General features: G+C 37.3%; 1 protein-coding gene across 1 annotated transcript in view; it reads left to right on the plus strand.

The window, feature by feature from the left end:
• atg7 (ATG7 autophagy related 7 homolog (S. cerevisiae)) overlaps positions 1–18,676 on the plus strand; it is a 79,778-nt gene extending 61,102 nt beyond the window's left edge. Inside the window, exon 19 of the mRNA XM_042506622.2 lies at positions 17,318–18,676. Within this exon, the coding sequence (XP_042362556.2) occupies positions 17,318–17,350 (33 nt within the window). The 3' untranslated portion in view covers positions 17,351–18,676. The remainder of the gene's footprint in view (positions 1–17,317) is intronic.
• Positions 18,677–18,916: the final 240 nt, after the last annotated feature.

The raw sequence follows: 18,916 nt of genomic DNA on the forward strand, positions 1-18,916 counted from the left end.
ACTAGGGATGATAAAAAATGAATTGCTGATTGATTAATCACTTGTTAAGAATTTAATCAAACATTTTAAATTTAATCGATCAATCAGTAGGCTACACAAAGTATTTTAAATACCTTCCCATGTTTCATCATTAACATTTATTTAAATCCTCCGCGTATTCGTAGAAGTCATAACAAATATTACCTCATTAATCAAACTAAGAGAGTCGTTAAAAGAGGATTTTTTTCAATACTAGATATCTCAGGTTGATCTATAAGGGTTGTACTTTTAGTAATATAATGGCAGTTAGGAAGATTTTAATGAGAAATAGATAATGGTTAATGATTTTAAGTCTGGAAACAAACTAAACAGGTGTGTCACAAATATGTTGGACCATAATGTGTGATCAGGCACTTTTATTATTTACATATAGTCATAGTACATTTATTGTCAAATATGTGTGTGTGGGTCAGTTTTGCATGTAACCCAGAGGACAGGACATGTGCTGCTGAGAGGGCAGGTTGGGTTAGTAGGTGACCCTCCTCTTCCTGTTTCCACCCATCTCCTCTTCCTCTTCCTGTCAGTGAATATGTGTTCTCGTGCACACACACACACACATATACAGACATATCAAGCCCGTGATCTCTCCACTGTGTTCCCCCCTGAGAGCTGTAGGCCTGGAACAAAAAGGGACACGAGAGAACGCAGATGATTGCTGCAGGAAATGGAAGAGCACAAAATGATCATTCAAAACACACAGGGGGGAAAATGCTACCTAAATCTGTGTGATCTCCGTCCAGACATACTGTTGTATGAGACAACTGATGTGGAAAAAGTTTAGATTTGGCTCGCTGAGTTTTACTCAACCCACGGAATAACTGGTGTGACGTGTAAGACTCCTATGTTATGTAGAGGTTTGAGTTATTGAGGCCTTGAGTTGTTGAACTACGATTGCAATATTTTTTGGCAGGAAAAGGAACAGAAAATGCAATTTCGGGCTCTATGGGATCAAAATAGAAACACTGCTCTTCAGGCGAGGCCACACATTACGACTGTTGAACCAGTAATATAGGAGTTTTGTTTTGGGCGTCATGACTGCTCGGATCAAGATGACCAGAGTTTGGGCACTTTTTTAAAAGTATTTGTGTATGTTTGTGGATATAGTTGTCATGTGTGGGATGTCTAGACTTTCTGGTTTCAATAATCTTCCCAGTTTTAGGTGATTCCCTCTACGTCTAGATTGGACACACCTACAGATTCAAATCTGGATCACACAGCCCTAACATCTTGTATCCACTGACACATCTGGAACTACTTTATCAAACGAGTGTTTTTACTGCCAAGCAATATTAGCCAAATCTCTGCTTATTGTGTGGAATTGTATACGCTGCCTGGAGACATTACTTTATTAAACAGAAGGCATTAGTAGCTTTAGAGTCCTTCAGTAGTATGTTTTTACTGTCGGATAGCCTGAAGTGGTAATGAGTAGAAAATGTTGGCCTGATAAAGCAGCGTACAGAGAACATATTGGCCTTCCTCACATGGGCTCTGACATATGTGGCTCTTAAAGTGTCACAGAAGAATTTTTAACAGATTGGTCGTATTGAAGATGAAATAGTGAGACAAGCTGGATCACATGTGGTTTTTTTAAACACAGTTGTTGTGGTAGTCATTACAAACACTTGGTGTAAGTAAAATTGTTGTTGTGGGTGACATTTTCTTTCATAAAGGAAAAAAAATAGTTTTTCATTTGTGATAGACCATCTCCCCTGGTACCTGGTACAATCTGCCCCTGTGATGAATAAAAATGCATTGGTTTGGTCATGCTACATTCTAGACTCAGTCACATATGAACATTGGGTATGTGAGGACTGAATAGCATAACATAAATTGCCACCAAGAGGCAATCTCCAGGGCTGAGAAACAAGTCCAGAAATTGTGCCAAAGACTGTGGTTCAAGAAATGGCCACTTGAAGTGGACTTCAACAGCAAGCCAATCCCAGTAGACCCCCTTATCAAAATCAAGCCCCCAGGAAGGGCACCGGGCTTTGAAGCAAATTTTGTATAGTGGCCAAAAGTGGAATTACACCATCTGCGTTCGTCACGTGATGCCATAGGGTCCATAAAGACTTGTTCCTATAGACTTACATTGGGATAAAAGATATCTATAAATCAGTGGATAAAGTTTTGTGAGTGTCAAAACCTCTGTGAAATGACTCATTTCACTGTCAAGATTTAACCATTCAGCCCGATAACATTTAGAAAGTCTAAAAGAGCCGCAAGATTAAATTATTTGATCACCATTCAAACCATTCAAACAAATGTTTATATAACTCACTTACAGTTTATTAAGGCTTAAAGTTACACATAATTAACAGGTGGCTGCTTTGAGTGACAGGCTGTCGTGCGAGGCATCACCATGGTCTATTAGCCTTTCCTCATATGAACTCCGGACAATGTTGAGAGAATCAGGTGCGGACATTGTCCAGAGTTGCCATTTTGCAGAAGTAGCACACAAAAGGAGATTGTTTTTGTTAGAAGAGTTCTCACGTACTGGAAATATTATTTTTGTTGTACACAAGGCATGGTGCCTGGGTAGAGTGTGCAAGAGGATTAATAAATGCTGAGTGCTTATTTTTGCAAGATAAAGACAGATTTGTGACAAATTAAAAGAAGAGAGTGGAGAAACAACAAATGTAGATGCCTCCATTCAGGAGACGAGGGATTTGTTCTAGTGTTTGATTCTCTCTCTTGCTGTGAGCCACTCTGTTTCTCTCGCCTTCAGTATGAGGCCCTCATAGGTCTAAAACACAGGGACTCAGGTCACATCCTTTCTTATTTGAATGACTTTGTTAAACGATTTGACCTTTTACCTTTTTGCCCTACTTTAAACTGGTGAAACCTCCACGCTGCAGATTCCCGCCACATTGTGTAGGAATGTCTGAGGGGAATTCGAGAATGTAGTCAGGAATGCAGCATGCTGCAGCAGCAGTTGGAGTTACGTTTGGGCCACATGAGGTCATTTTCTCTGCTTAAATGGGTGTAGACGTGCACTCATCAGCGTCTGTGTGCATTTGCTGCATGTACTTGCACATATGTCTATGTGTGTCAGTGTGTTACTGGAAGAGGAGGCTCAGACAAAATAGGGTTTAACACTCGTAATCCTAGTTGATCTTTTTATGGGAACATGACACACTGTCTTTCCAGACCAACATTAAGTCTGAATATTTATTTAACTGATTACATTTTCAGCAATAAATTGTGCAAAAGCCTTAATAGATGAGAGATGGAAACCTACTGAATAATTAGGAACTTTAAATAGACTTGTTGCTAGCCTGTTGTGCAACCAACAAAGGCAAAAAGACTGTTCTCTCCTTTTAGAATGACACAGATCTTTACGATTGTATGATTATGATTGTTATTGGACCATCTTGATACAGAAGTTTGCCTAAGATCACTGTCAGTTTAATAGCATGGGCAGCAGCATTAAACCCTTTACATGCATGAATGTTTATCATACAAATTCACAGTACATCCTCTTCTTTAGTTACTTCTGCACAGCCTCCTAAAGACATGCACTTCTGATGATGAATAGAATATTTCACATATTATTAATAGCCTAGGATCTTTCTCACACATGATGTAATAATTTAAAGAGATCAGTAGAGATGGCAGCACCAGGGTACACGGTTGATGCCAAGATATTATATAAATGAGTAAATCTGCTGAGCTCGGAGGCCCAACACAGCTTGCGTCTACACATGTACTCAGATAAAAATGGACCACTGAGATCTGCTGTTTTGTGGAGCTACTTACAGTAACTCTGACAGGCCTCCTATGTTAGTCCAGATAACATACGGCACTTTCCATCCTGATGACAGGTGCTGCTTCAGCTCCAGCAGCTCTGTCCTGCTGCCTTCACAGTTACTCCTGTTAATAAAATGGATTTACTATATGTGTTGTATTTTTGCTATCTATTATAATCAGACACGATTGAGAGACTACTAGCATGCTAACAACTATTTTAGGCACTTAAAGGTCCAGTATATGATATATAAACGGAAATGGAATATAAAAATAACTGTTTGTATTAGTTTATAATCACCTGAAAATAAGAATTGTGTTTTTGTTATTGTAGAATGAGCCACTTATATCTGCATATGGAGTGGTTCCTCTTCCACAGCGTCCACCATGTTGTTTCTACTGTAGCCCAGAATGGACAGATCAAACACTGGCTGGAATGGGGCAAATTGTTTGTATTTATTTATTTATTTGCACAGTAAAAACTAGCCTCTCTGGAATATACAAAAAAAGGGAAACTTCCATAGAAAGATTGTCTGCGACATAAACACAACAAAGGTGACAAGATTCTCAATAAATCCAATCTGAAGTGAAGGGACCCCTGTAATCCTCAGAGCTCACATTCAAAAGATAAAAGTCATGCTCTTGCTTTTTTTTATCTACCTTATTTTCACACACCATTACATGGTTTAAATAAATGGAGCCCAAACTTTTCTTTTTGTTTTGTAAATGCTGGAAGTTTTTCTTTCTTCTTGCTCCCAGATAAAGGCTCAGGTTCCAGCTAAACCAGATAAAGGTTGTTCCCCCAGGTGATTGTAGACTTTATCACATCTGTTGTACTTCAAAGTGCTAACATTTCACAACGGAATACTCTTCCTCAGAAAGGCTACACTCAAACGGCATTATTTATTTACATCAGCCACCCTGAACCCACAGTTCATTTGTGTGTTTGAGATTCATGTCAGTGTGTGTGTGTGTGTGTGTGTGTGTGTGTGTGTGTGTGTGTGTGTGTGTGTGTGTGTGTGTGTGTGGCGCGTGCACACGCGGATGAGTGGAAATCATTATAGCCGTTTCATAGGTATGTGAGAGTCTCCATGATAAGCAGTGGGCGAAAGTAACAAAGTATATTTTCTTAAGTACTAGACTTAAATAAAGTTTTTGAGTATTTGTAATTTACCTGAGTATTTTTTTGGAAGCTTATTACTTTGACTTCACTACATTTGAAAGACAAATATTGTACTTTTGAAATACATCCCCAGCAAATTGTTTGTACTGGCAACAGAAGTTCACTTTTGAACTTAAAAACTGAGCGTTTGTTGCCCCAAAATTAAACACTCTCTGCAAGTTGTTATTGGTCGTGAATTCAGATAATTTAAGTAAGATGTTTTTGTCTTGCCTAGTTATAAAGCTATTTGGTGTGTAACTGGCATTTGAAGCCAGGTTGTGGATTTATTATTTTATTTTATTTTATTAATTGAAGAAGCTGCATCTACAGTAAATTATACTTTTTGACAGGCAAGGCAAGAAAAACAGTCAAATTAAAAAAGATAATTAATTAATTAATTAAAGAAAATGACAGCAGTTGTCTTTTTGTTAGTTTGTGTTTCCATGGTCATTTCTACAGGCTTTGCAGCGTATTAAACACACTTTTTATTCTACAGATTCTACAAGCAAATCAGTGCATTCAGTGGGTTGTTTTAGAGTTATTAGGTTCTGTTAATGTATTGTGACAATATATACAACAGTGCACTGAGATTTTTTTTTTTAAAGTATTTTTAACGCAAAACTCAATTAATAGTTTGACTCAAAAACTTTTGCTTGTATTGAAGTAAAATTTGACCAGGATTATCTATACTTTGATTAAAGTAAGAGAGTTGTGCACTTTGTCACCACTGATGATGAGTTAATTGTGTTTGCTGGGGCAGAGGGTCAGAACAAAAAAAAATGTGGAGTAAAAATAAGACATTACAAAAAAGAATCCAAAACTGTGCAGTCAGTAATGTAAATGGACATGAGATCTGAATTATAAAAGTGTTTGACAACCACTAAACAGCTCTGAGCTCAGAGCATAGTGTATCCACTTCATGTATTGACTGCTGAACAAGTTCTTCTCTCTTTGATGGAGCTGTGTGGGTCGTCCTCCCCCCTCTGGGTGTTAAACTTGCCCTGAGGGGGGCTTATGAAAAGGGATGAAAGAGGAATTATCCCCGCTCATTAACATAAATCATCAAATGCTTCCCCCTGGCTAACAGATGTTAGATCATTTGTTTGAGGAAACAAGAATTTACATAGCTGACACCCGTTTGTGAAGTTTGAACTAATTGCCTTGTGCGGATATTTTCACACACTGATTGATCCATCAGGTTTAATTTGTAGATCAGAAAGATAATTAACACAGTTTGGGTTCCTCTGAGGAACTTTAAGGATCACACAGTAAAGCTGTGGTGTAAAACTATATGCTAGTCCTCACTAACCCCTGCTGCAGTATTACTTGAGTCTTGAACACATTTATTAACGCTGAATATGGATAACTATCTGCCAAAACGTCAATTTGTGATATAAAGAATAAACAGTTTCTGGACTGGCTCCAAACACAGTGACTGTTTGAGCTTTTACCTCGAGTTTAATTCACCATAGTTCTGAATAAAGATATTTTCAGACGCGGATCATTATGTGTTATTAATGTGATGGCGGTTTTAATTTAGAAGTCACAATGGCAGTTACACCACAGCAGACCTGATTTCCAGCACGGCAAAAGTCTGAATTGAAAGCTAAGACGTAGCTTTAAAGGCCACAGTGGCTCAAGGTTGAATACACTAAAAATAGATTAAATGGGCATCTTGCTTTCTTGTTTAAAATAGGTTAAATAAACAGATAGTAATTAGCCAATTTCAAGTTTCTGAAAAGATTGTTTTCATGTTTCAGATATTTGTTTGCCCTTACAGTGCTGGGCGAAAGACAAAAAACAACCCTCATTCAGCCACCGTAATAGTCAGACCCAGACCTCCTCCCTACTGTTTGTTCTCTATTTTCATTAATGGTAACTGAATTAATTAATTAATAGCCATACAGAGACACACTACATACAATGTGAAATATTGATCAAATGGGTTCTCAAGGTAATATTTGATTTGATATTTTTTGCTTGTTTGCTGTCTGACTAAATAAATTAGGCCGTTAATCTTGCATTTATTATGAAGTTGGTGAGAAAAGGTATCAGATTTACAAAAAAAGGGACAAACAAGTGTCCCTTGGACTAAAATGGTCATTAATTGAACTAAATAATAGCTAAATACTTTTAAAAATCCATCAGTGCGTGTGTTTACATGACATGAATTACCTGTTTATAAGGATTATTCCAGTTACAAATATAATGGCAATATGATGTTTACATGAGCACCATGACAAAAACAGAAGGACAATGGGAGAAAAGAGTGACAGGATATATCTGCCATGTTCTTCTCGCCATTAGCTATCTTCTCTGGTTGTATCCACTATCGCTCTCTCTCACTCTCCCTCTCTGTCTCAACCACACATACACACTTCGTACTGAACTAACGTTATTCTTGACAGCCGTTACGCCACTCTCAGAACACTGTCCTCCTCACGGGTGCCAGCCTGTCATTATCACGGTGTACAGGTCAGGGCGGCAGTGAAGATTCGCAGCTGCTTTCATTACCAAAAGACAAAGCTTGATTCCTTCATCGTAAGACACTTTCGCTCCCACTCATTTTTTGTATTGCTGTTATGTCACTTGGTTGAAGCCATGCCTGCGCAGGCAGTTGGTGATGCTCAAAAACCGGGATAAGGTATAAACATGCAACAGTATCCTGGTTTCTTTTGGAATACTCCACCTAAGATAAGGTCCTCTCTGGGTTTCTGAAAATGGTTTTCACAAGCTCATACACATATATGATCAAAAACCCGATCATAAAGGGGATACTCATGTTCATGTTAATGCTGTCAGTTAGGTGCCAGATTTTTCTCAAGCATTGCATCTCTTTCCATAAATGTCCTATCATGTTTGAATGAAAACATTAACAGGATGTACACGTCTTAATGCCAAACAGCCGTCACTTTAACGATCAGTCGTAGCCAGCAAAGTTTTGTTTCCATGTCTAAAAAGATGCTTAAGTTTCAATGTTTCTCTAGTGAGCAAGGAGCTGACGGATATCAGTCACAGTCCACACACTCTCTTAAGTTTTGTTAAAACTCACATAAGCTACCCAGAATCACAAGAATGAAACAGAAATGTATTCTTCCTTTTCTTCCTCAACCAGCAGCGGTACACAGCCACTGTTGTATCCAGCAGCCATAAACCACGTCACTCTGTGTGGTCCACTAATTGCACATCAGATGGAGCCAGTCTCCATGATGAAAGCTTGACTTTGCCTTTTGTGCTTTGGTGTCAGTTCTGATGTGTAAAGCAGATGTGTGTTTAATATCAAAGCCCATCAGTGGTTGTGCAGCGCTGCCTGGTTGAATAGCTTTAGAGGTTGGGTTCCCGCTGGGGCCACCCGCACTTAAGGATGTATTCCTGTATGTAGACTCAGTGTTTTGAATCCTGTCTGAAGACTGTAATGTCACGATGATCTGAAGAAGTGCCTCTTGACAAACTGTGATGCCAGACAGAAATATTTTGTCATATTTGTGTTACTTTTCCAGAAGCTGCCACCCGGGCTTGCATAATGATAAATATTGCTAAAGACCCTCATGCTGAGGCTTGTGTTGTATTTGTGGGAGAACAATAATCAGCGGCGGCAGAGAGTTGGCTGACTGCACCGGCCTCGGCTTCCAGCTAAAACCTCCTCTATCTGATCAGATCCCGTCCTTGTTTCACCAACGAGCCTGGATTATAGCTGTCATATCAGCCGGAGCCCGACTGATTACAAACACAAACACATTCACACAATGATTACATGCAGCTTACTGTAGGACTTTTATAAAACATCCAGCAATCCTCTTTTTAACCTGCAGTGACTCAAGGTCCTGAAGCGATAAGGCTGCTTCAAAGTTAAAGATGTGTGTTGTTGATTGTGTTGCTGCCAATCCCTTTGAGGAGCTGTCATGGTGTGTGTGTGTGTGTGTGTGTGTGTGTGTGTGTGTGTGTGTGTGTGGGTGTGGGTGGGGGTGTGGGTGTGTTGCGTGTGTGGTGTGGGGGTCAACCACTTAGCAGAATTCAAGCATGGGCTGTTACTAACAATTGGTTTCATTGTTTCTTAAGTTGTTGATTACTGTTTAGTTTTTGACACAGTTTCCCAGAGTCCAAGCTGACTTCTTCAAACTGACAGCCCTCTAAACCCCAGATATTTAGAGAACAGATATTTTCCATCAGTGTAAAAATAAAGTTCTGTTCACATGATCTTCATTTTTTCAAAATGTCTCTGTACAGGCTTAAGTTACTTTTTTAAAAAACATATTCTTGGGATCACTGTTCATTTCCCTCTGATATAAGGTCATACTCACAGATACAAGTAATGGTCTGGATATTTGAAAGTTTTCCGTCCATTCCAAATCAACAGCAATCCAACTCTGGAAATTGTCCCACTGTCTGCTGGTTTGACTGGGCCCAACCCAAGCTGTCATTTCTAAAGGACTTTTCAGCAAAAGAAAAAACAAAATAGTATTTGATGAACAGAAATTATGAAAAGTGCTCACTGTAGAAGCCTCACTGGAAGATACAAATTGAACAGACTGTCTGCCCCATAAACATGACAAAGATGTTGAGTGGAAGCAAAAACATTGGGTGCAGCAGACGCATTTATTCGTCGGTGAAGTGGTGCATTAAAACTAAGTTTCAGTACAAAGACTCTATTAGACCAAGCAGTGCTACCAGAACGCTAGCAGACCATCAGTCTGTTGTTGTTTCTAGCGTATTGCCATTACACAAAGCAACAATGAGCAGAAATTGAGGAGATAACATTATTGTTTCCCAAAAGCTCTGTTTTAGGAGTTTTCTTTGGACTTTTTAAGTCTCGGTGTATCCCTACCCAAAGAGCATCACGAACAGACTGACTTTGAGTCCAGGAAGCACTCTTTTTCTTGCATTTTTGATTTCTACAAACTCTGTTTACATGTCGAAACAGAAAAAAAACTGCACCTTAGAAGGCGGAAAAAAACGAATCTATATTTTAGTGACCTACAACTCCAATGAGAGGCCAAAATGTAGAGGAAAATAACAGTTTTCAAAAATATCTGTATGCCCATGCAGGGCCTCAAACACATCCTACTGAAAAAAAAACATTTTACAGTTCAAATGTACAACAGAATATTGTTTTGTCAACCTTGCTATCCATTGCACCTAAATAATAGGGTAAATAATAATAAAATAAATAAGTTACTAATAGTCAAAGAATTTACTAATTTCAGTAAGCTCCCTAATCAGAGGTCATTTATTTGATCTCAGCTTTTTATAAATCTTCTTATGCATTGCAGCAACAGAGGTAAATGGTTGAGAAACATCCCAAGTACTCAGCAGTGCTTGAAAGAGTGTAGTAAAGTTGTTGGCTTCAGTTTGCCAGAGCTATTCACGTTACATAAGCCCCCTCCCCCTACCCCCCCCCCTTTCATTATGCACAAAAGATTTCTCAAAACACACAGACACACACACACGCCATCAGTGTGGCATGGCATTCGTCCAGAGAGGGGCTCCAGTGTCGCTCCGTTTCAAAGGGCTCTTTGCTTGCTGTCCTTTTGATGCTCGCTCCCCAGCAGCAGTGGAGCAGAAATGCCGAACGTCCAGCTTTGATATGAATTTGTCCCTCATTCTCCACACTGCCCTGCAGCTCTCTGACCATGCTCTGAAAAAGACCTACTGAAGATCCAGTAATGAAACAATAACACAAAACAACAGTCAGTTTTAGCCTGTACACATTAGACCACTGAGGTTAACTTCCTACAGAACAGGTTAGACAACTTTTTGCAGAGTTCCCTCTCAGGCCGACGTACTGGCACAAATTACTTTTTGCCACTTCTCTATGGGTACGACTGCCTCATTGTTAGATAAGATGAAACTTCTTTCTACAACAATAACAAGCTAACACAGTCCCCAAAACATCCTTGTTAAAATTAAATGTTACTGTAATTATTGGTTTTTAACTGTAACTGACAGGCCATCTATTTCTTTTGTTAGGTTTATGTTATCAGAAAAGGTTAGGCAGAATAAGTTTTTTAATCTGCTCCCTGCTCGTTCTCAATCATGGAATGTCTATAGTTTTCAGTCACATGATACCGATGATATGCGAAAGTTATATGGGCGGCAAGAAGTGAAGAACACCGGCTGGAAATCTTTGGGAATGGGGAAGAAGTAAATACGTTAAAGCATTAGATCAGAGATATCAAACTCAAGGCCAAACTAATTATATATTTGGCCCGCAAGATAATATCAAATGTCTATTAGAGCTAGCTCGCCAGTATATAGCACATGCACCGCTAATAGTACAAATCCCACGTCGCTTGCATGTCAATCAAGACCTGCAGCATCCCCTCCTCCTCTGCTGACATTCATTAGCAACCTCATACTGTCAGTCACCTCGGGCAAATTTAAGCTATCCCTCCCAGAAAATGGCCAAACGGAAAGGTGGACTTTGAAAACAGGAGCTTTCTAGACAGGTGGGAGACAGAGTATCTGTTCACGAATATAAAAGACAGACCTGTTTGTCTTCTGTGAATTTGAAAGGCTACAGATAGAGAGAGGGGCATAAGATTTTTTTTAATTTTATTTTATTTATTTAGATAAAAATAAGAAATGAATGCCACTGATGTGTCTTTTACACCATATGAATAAGCTTTGCTTGTTCCAGATTCAGTGTTTAAGCAAAACTTAAGTTTGTTTCCATATGAAGCTTATCATTATATATCTGGAAAGAAGGGAAAACATGCTCAATTGTAGTCAAGTTTTCAATAAATATCGAGTCTGGCCTGCAACTTTATCCCAGTTTTTAATTTTGGCCTACTGTGTATTTGAGTTTGACACCTTAGATGGATCTCTGCGTAGCAACTGTCAATAGAAAAATCCTAGACACATTGGATATGATCCCTATACTTTATGGAAAAGGGATCTTTCCCACAGGTTGACCGATTTGCTATTTCGACTCTAAAGTAACTTTACATGGATGCAGCACTGTCAGGTTATGCACTAGCTGGCCAACTGTAGCTACTATTTTCTACCTTGTTCTGTTAGGTCAGCCATTCTCAGAGGTGTTCAGAAACACCCATTAAAACATGGCTAATCAAAACGAAGCAGTCACTGCATACATGGACATTGTCTGACTCTGCTCCTCCAGAATTTAGACGGAGGTTTTTAATCCATGTCTGCCACCATTTCTCTGAGTTTTTCAAACTTCTCGCCTATGTGTGTCACCATTTGTGGGACTTGAAAGTACCTCTAGTTTTTTCCCTGATTTGAGCAGTTGGCACAGCTGTAAACAGCACAAAACTGCGGCTTTTTTAAAGCACTTTTCCATGCAGAAACCACGTCCTGCCCCCCATCTGCAGTACTTCTGGGTGACGTGATGACATGTGCAAATAACCTATCAGAGTTGGATTTTGAATGTGATTGTTGTGCATTAACATAAATGGAACAAATTGAAAAATGAATGAATCAATCAATCAATCCAAATAACAAACTAATAATCTGTTGTTCTTGAAGAAATTGTTACAGTATGTGACATTAAACCACACACCATCTTTTTGTCCTTTTTAACAAATGTGAAACAGCTTGAGAACTGTCAGAAGGTATATTTCTGAACTTTGGGAAGGACCATGCTTGGTGTCTACACCTGTTTCCTGTCTTTATGCCGAGCCGTCTCAACGGTCATACAATGTACAAATTCAGTGAAATGCGATCCTGTCTGCTCCTTTAACTTGTGCTTTGTAATTTAGTCCCTTTTTTCTTCTTCTTACTGTGTAGGCTGCTATTGTATTGTCACTGTTTCCAGACTTGCTGCAGCGCTTGTGTTTATGGCATCCTGGATGGTTCTGGTAATCCATGATTTCTGGTTGTGGAATGATTTAGCTGTAGTTTTGGGTGCAGTTGCCTCTGATGTTTTACATATTAAATCCACCACAAACTCAGTGAATTCATGGATGTCATTGGTGAAGTTGACAGTGGTGTCCTGGAATGTACTCTGGACTGGCTCCATCTCTCGCGTCACTGGGAGCATGTGTCGTCGTTTGTTTACATAGCTTGACCTCAACAGGATGGCCAGATGGTCGCTGTGCAGCCGCCTCTGAACAGCACATAGCAGTTACCCAGAACAGGAACGGGACAGCACCTCACATTACCACTGTCACACCAAAACTTATTTACCATAAATACAGTTCTTAATTTCCTGTTAAATACTGATGCAGGCGCAGAGGTCACCCAGTTAGTATCCAACAATGACTATCTGGAAGCTTGTTGGCTGGTGCCTGTCTTCTCCATCTTCCTTCAGTGTTTACATAATGATGTTTAAATGTTAAAACCACAACCAAGGCAGCTACGAGAAGTCATCAGTAGGAAATTTACAGACTTGTGAGTTAATATCCTCTTGCCAATGAGTAACTCTCAGCCACATGCCACCACTGTCAAACGGCAACCACAAAAAGCGTCACCAACAGCTTCCAAAAAAGACATTAGACCATAAGTTTAGCTCATATTTAGCAGAGCTGACAGAGAGGTGACTACAGTCCTCAGCACCTGTTTCTTTAGCTCTGTAATTAGCAAACAAATAAGAGTGGTATCATTTTCTCATTTGCCTTTTGGAAAGAAAACAAATGAGTTATATTAATATTTCCCCAAAACCATTTCTGAAACCACATGTTGAACATTTTAGATCCAGCTTTAAAGGAAATGAAAAGTATTACATTATTTAATTCTTTTCTATTTATTTATATATTATATATGTTATTATTTTATTATATCATGTTATATATATATATATATATATATATATATATATATATATATATATATATATATATATATATATATATATATATATATATCATGAATTTAACAATATTTTTATACAATAAAATTTCGCATGGGATGCATTGTAGTCTAAGATTAAAAAAACACATTCAGTTCAGCTGCTGGTTCAGATTTTAGGCACTTTTTATTCTAATTCAAGGACTGAGTTCAGCAAAGAGGCTTTTAGTTTTTGTAACCTTTTCCATGAAAGATGCTTTGCTGTAATGCATCGTGCCCGAGCGCAATCTTTTTTCAGAATTTATAATAGGTTTATTTCTGTTTTAATGAGGCTGACATTCAGTGAGGTTTGTACTGTTTATATTGCATTGATGTATTACATTGATTATTTCACATGGCACTTCCAAATCTGTATCCACACTATAAATAACTGAGAGCTCTTGATGTGTGCTGATGAGCACATGTACTCAGAGCAAATTACATTTTATTTACCGTGGTGCCTCAGCACTCAGCATCTACTGTAATGATTTGTGTGGTTATAGTTGCTTTTCTCCGTACTCTTGCCTCTCTACACCAACAGAAGCACAAAAGCAGTCAGAAAACCAGGGTAATGTTTCATAGGTCTGTTATTTACAAATAATTTCCTCTAAAGCTTCCTGGAAAAAGGAAAATGCCATTTGGTACATATTTTAAAGAATTCCCTGAAAAAAACAGGTCAGTGGGGGCACTCAGTTGTTCACTTGGTAGAGCAGACACCTGCAGCAACCTGTTGACCTTTGCTGTGCTGTATGTGATCCTCCCTCTCCCCCCTTTCACGCTAATAGCTGTCCTATCCAAGCCAAAAAAAAAAAATCTTAAAACAAATAAACAAAAAATGGGTATGGAAACCTCTTAAAAAGGTATTCACTATTCATTTATTGTTGGGAACTTTCTTTTCCGTACATGTTGTATTTGAATTGTAAGCTTGCACGTGGACATATTACACATATTTGCATATTCAACTGACCTACTGCACACTGGCTGGGAAACCTATGAAAAGTATTTGGAAAATTAAAGACCCTACAAAAAAAAAGTTTTTTTGCTGAAACATTAAGTAGACTAGAAAGGCAGTCAGAGAGCGCACACCGCTGTCATGGTCAAATGCTTTATGCTCTCACAATGTTAACAAAAAATAGTTTATGTATCTGCCCTGTGACTGGGATCTGTGCCAAAATTCAAAATGCAAAATTCAAAATTCCCATGCTACACCCTTCCACCAAGTTCTTGAAAATCAGGACAGTAGTGTAAACTGAAAGCAAAACCTCCTTGGTGGAGGTAATAATAAGTTATAGATGAGCCATGAGATGAAAATGAATCAGCAATTATTTTGAGAAATGAAGCCATTTTTCCAGTAGATTTTCCAACTACATCGCTAAATTTAAAAATGTGATTATAATTTTTTTTTTTTTTTTTTTTTTACATCCAGTTGCAGCCCTACTGTGGTGTTTGCTGCGATGGTTTGTGACTTTTCTCTTTTTTTTCATGAAGGCCTGTCAAGAAGAAATGAAACAATTTTTCTGTTTCCTAAGACTGAAGGTTTCCGTAAGGCTTTTAATGATACATTGTATCTGCCTGTGTTGGCACAGTGTTTCCTGTTGCTATTCACTGCACAAAATGAAAAAGGAAAGCTGATAGGTAATTACATTTCCTTCACTTTCACTGGGTTTCAGTTCTTGCACTGGAATTCACATTTCAGCTCTTTAAGTTGTGAGGCAGCTGAAATTCAAAGGAATGCAGCATGTATGTGTCAAATTGTGTGTGTGTGTGTGTGTGTGTGTGTGTGTGTGTGTGTGTGTGAGTGTGTGAGTGTGTGTGTGAGCCGTGTGTGTAACATTCCAGACAGTGTTAGAGGTATGTGAATTACGTCTTACGGAGAGAGAATGTGAAGAATCTGCTGCCACGAAAAGGCCACTGTTGTTTACTGACACAGTAGTGAAAAGGAGGTTCCAGTGTGTGTGCGTGCGTGCGTGTGTGTGTGTCACTTCCTGGTAAGAAACTTCTTAATTATTATCAAAGCTGTTACACAATTGGTGCATGTAGCCAAGAAATGAGTGCTGCAGGCGCCCTGCGTTTTCGAAAGTGCATTTTGTTGTGACTTTGACTCGTTTGTTTAGATGGAAATCTGTCTGTTTATACTGTTTATCTGTTTCCTCCTGTTTTTGACCACTGAATCACACGTTCATGCCTAGCATTATAAGTATATTTTGTCAGTACAGCTTCTGTGTCTGGAACACTTGGACATAAATCAGTGGTCAGAGTCAATATTGATCTGTTTTAGATCATATTATACAGCCGATTATAATGTATATTTCTGGTTACTCATTGTATGTTTACATGCATGTTTAAGACCAGTGAAATATGTAAAATCAACTTGAACCAATGTAATAAAAAAGTCACAGTATAGTATGTCATTAAAGAGGTTAGAAAAAGTTCCATTAAACTAATAGTATAGTATGTCATAAAAATTATATTGTATAGTATGTCATCAAAAATCCTAAAGTGATAGGATTTTAAAAAGGTCAGGAAAATTTTCATTTAAGTAATAGTAAAGTATGTTGTAAAAAAGTTGTAAATGTTTTCATTAAAAAGCCTTGTATAGTTTGTCATAAAAAAATTATTTTAAATATCACAGTATAGTATATTATAAAAGGTCAGGTAATCAAAATTTTCATTAAAACAGTCATAATATAGTATGTCATAAAAATAAATGATTTTTTTATTCAAAAAGTCATTATATAGTGTTTCATAATTGAAAATAATAAAAATGTTGTAAGTCATAAAAAGTCCTGAAAAAAAATATTTCAAAAGTCTATACTACTATAGTACTATAGTGTGTCATTAAAAAATGATAACACTCATAGTATATTGCATCTTGAAAAAAAATCAGGTCATAAAAAGTCATCAAAAATGACATAAAAATGTCAAAGTATTATATGTCATAAAAGTCATAAAAAATTCTATAGGAAAGTCTTAGAATAGTACATCATGAAAAAAGTCTGATTAAATTCATGGTATAGTATATCATAAAATGATTAAATCAGTCATAGTATACCATGTTATAACAAGGGCAGTATGTCATTAATAGAAAAAAATCATAAAAACATCATGGTACGGTATGTCATACAGAGTTACTTTTTGATGAAAGTAAAGCATTTTCATCAAAAAGTCATAGTACAGTATGTCATTAGAAAAGTCAGAAAAAGTCACAGTATAGTATGTTGTAATCAAAAAATTTTATGTAAAAAGTCATAGTATAGTATGCAATTTAAAATATCAGGGAAAAAATGTCATTAAATAAGTCATAGTATATTATATCTTAAAAGGGTATTGACTTTTTTTATTAAAAATTCATAGTGTTGCATGTCTTAATTAGTCATAGCATAGTAAGCTATGTCTTAAAAACATAATAAGAAATAATCATAATAGTTGTAGTATAGTATGTCTTTAAAAAAGCAGTCACAAAGTCATGTCATAGTTTATCATCAGAATATCATCTAAAAAAAAGCCATAATATAGCCTGTCATAAAAAAAGTGGAAAAGTCATCTTGTAGTATATTAATAGTTTTGCTTTTCTGTTTTTCTCATCAGATTTGGGACATGAGTGATGATGAGAGCATCTGAAGGACTGGAGGACCAAATCCTGAGCCTGTGAAGGACTAAACACTCCAAACCTTCTGTTTCTTTTTTTTTTTTTTTTTTTTGTTCTTTTTTAAAGATTCTCACATCTACAAAGGACAAGGGCTTTGCAGACAACGGTAGACACACTACTGAAATTCTCACAATCAAAACAGAGCACATACAAAAAGTTCTTCAGAAAGGTAACTGAAAGACCTGCTTTTAAATTCTTATTAGTCTACATTTGGATCAAACAAAGGATCGGACCTTCAGAATAGAGCACTAATATGAAAAAAATGAACAGTAAAATATGGTTTCAGTGAATGTCAGTGTTTTACAGCTACATAAGAAAGAGAATCAGAGCTCGAACACGTTTATATATCATGACGGAAACTGTTGTTTTTAAAGGAGAATGTACATGTTCCCATCCCTTTGTGATGTGTAATCAGTCACATTCACTCAGTGTTTTAATTCAGTTTAATTCCTTATGACAAAACACAACAAAACACTCTGCATTTGTATTATTGGACTTGTATTAAGCCTCACTTAATGGTCTTAGGTTCAATTCCTCCCACAGTCTCTCATATAATGGATTTGCGGAGTCTTTTGGCTAGACATCAACTAACTGCATCTGCTCTCTCATTCACTTTGCTTCAGATAAATAATGAAATTCCAAAAACATAGTTGACAACTCAGCAAAGCCATCCGTCTGCCTGTCTGTTTACTGGGGACTGTGATACAGTCAGTACAGTTAATACTAAAACCAGCTTTGTTCCTGTGAAGGTAAGAAACCTGCATACAGATGTTACTGTGCAGCTTCTGATATGATATTAATTTACTGTTACTGTTGGACAACCTGTAACCTGTAACTGCACAGTTAATCTAAAAGAGCCTATGGACAAAGTGAAGGTTTTTATGGTTTGTTTGTGTTGAAGCATGCATGTGTTTGTTTGTGCAATTTATGTCGCTTTTCTTACTCCACCATGAGCTATTTGTCTGAACATACAATATTTTCTGTGTAATGACATAGATTTAATCAGCTGCTTGGATATTTATGGAAGATGTTAAGTGCAGTGTAAAAAGGGAGCTGAGATTTTTTTCAGAACTTGAGATTAGGATATAAATTTAAGACATGAATGTTAGGAAATGCATAATTTGAAATTAACATTGGAATTAAGACTTTTTCCTCAGATTTTACTCTCAAAATTGAAATTAAACCCAGGAATCTGACTCAATTCTCACAAGTCTGACACTTCTCAGCCCTTTTTCTGTCATACTTTTTCTCCTCTGTAAGTATTTAACCAAAATATGTAATAAAATGTCTCTTTATTATTTCTGTTTACAACTGTGAGCTTCATATTGCTGTAAAAAACATCATGCTATAGCACAGTAATGTAGCATAAACATACTGTGGTATGACGTTTTTGCATAATTTTTTTAACGACATGCTACACTACGACATATCGTGATTTTTGACGACATGCTTCAGTATGACATTTTTAGAGTGTTGTGTCTGAGAGGGCCTTTACTTAGAGTTAATGTGATACTTCAGATTATGATTGATAATGATGA

Source organism: Plectropomus leopardus, chromosome 2 (genome assembly GCF_026936395.1).
Source record: "Plectropomus leopardus strain MGB_pleo_1.0 chromosome 2, ASM2693639v1, whole genome shotgun sequence".
NCBI lineage: Eukaryota > Metazoa > Chordata > Actinopteri > Perciformes > Serranidae > Plectropomus > Plectropomus leopardus.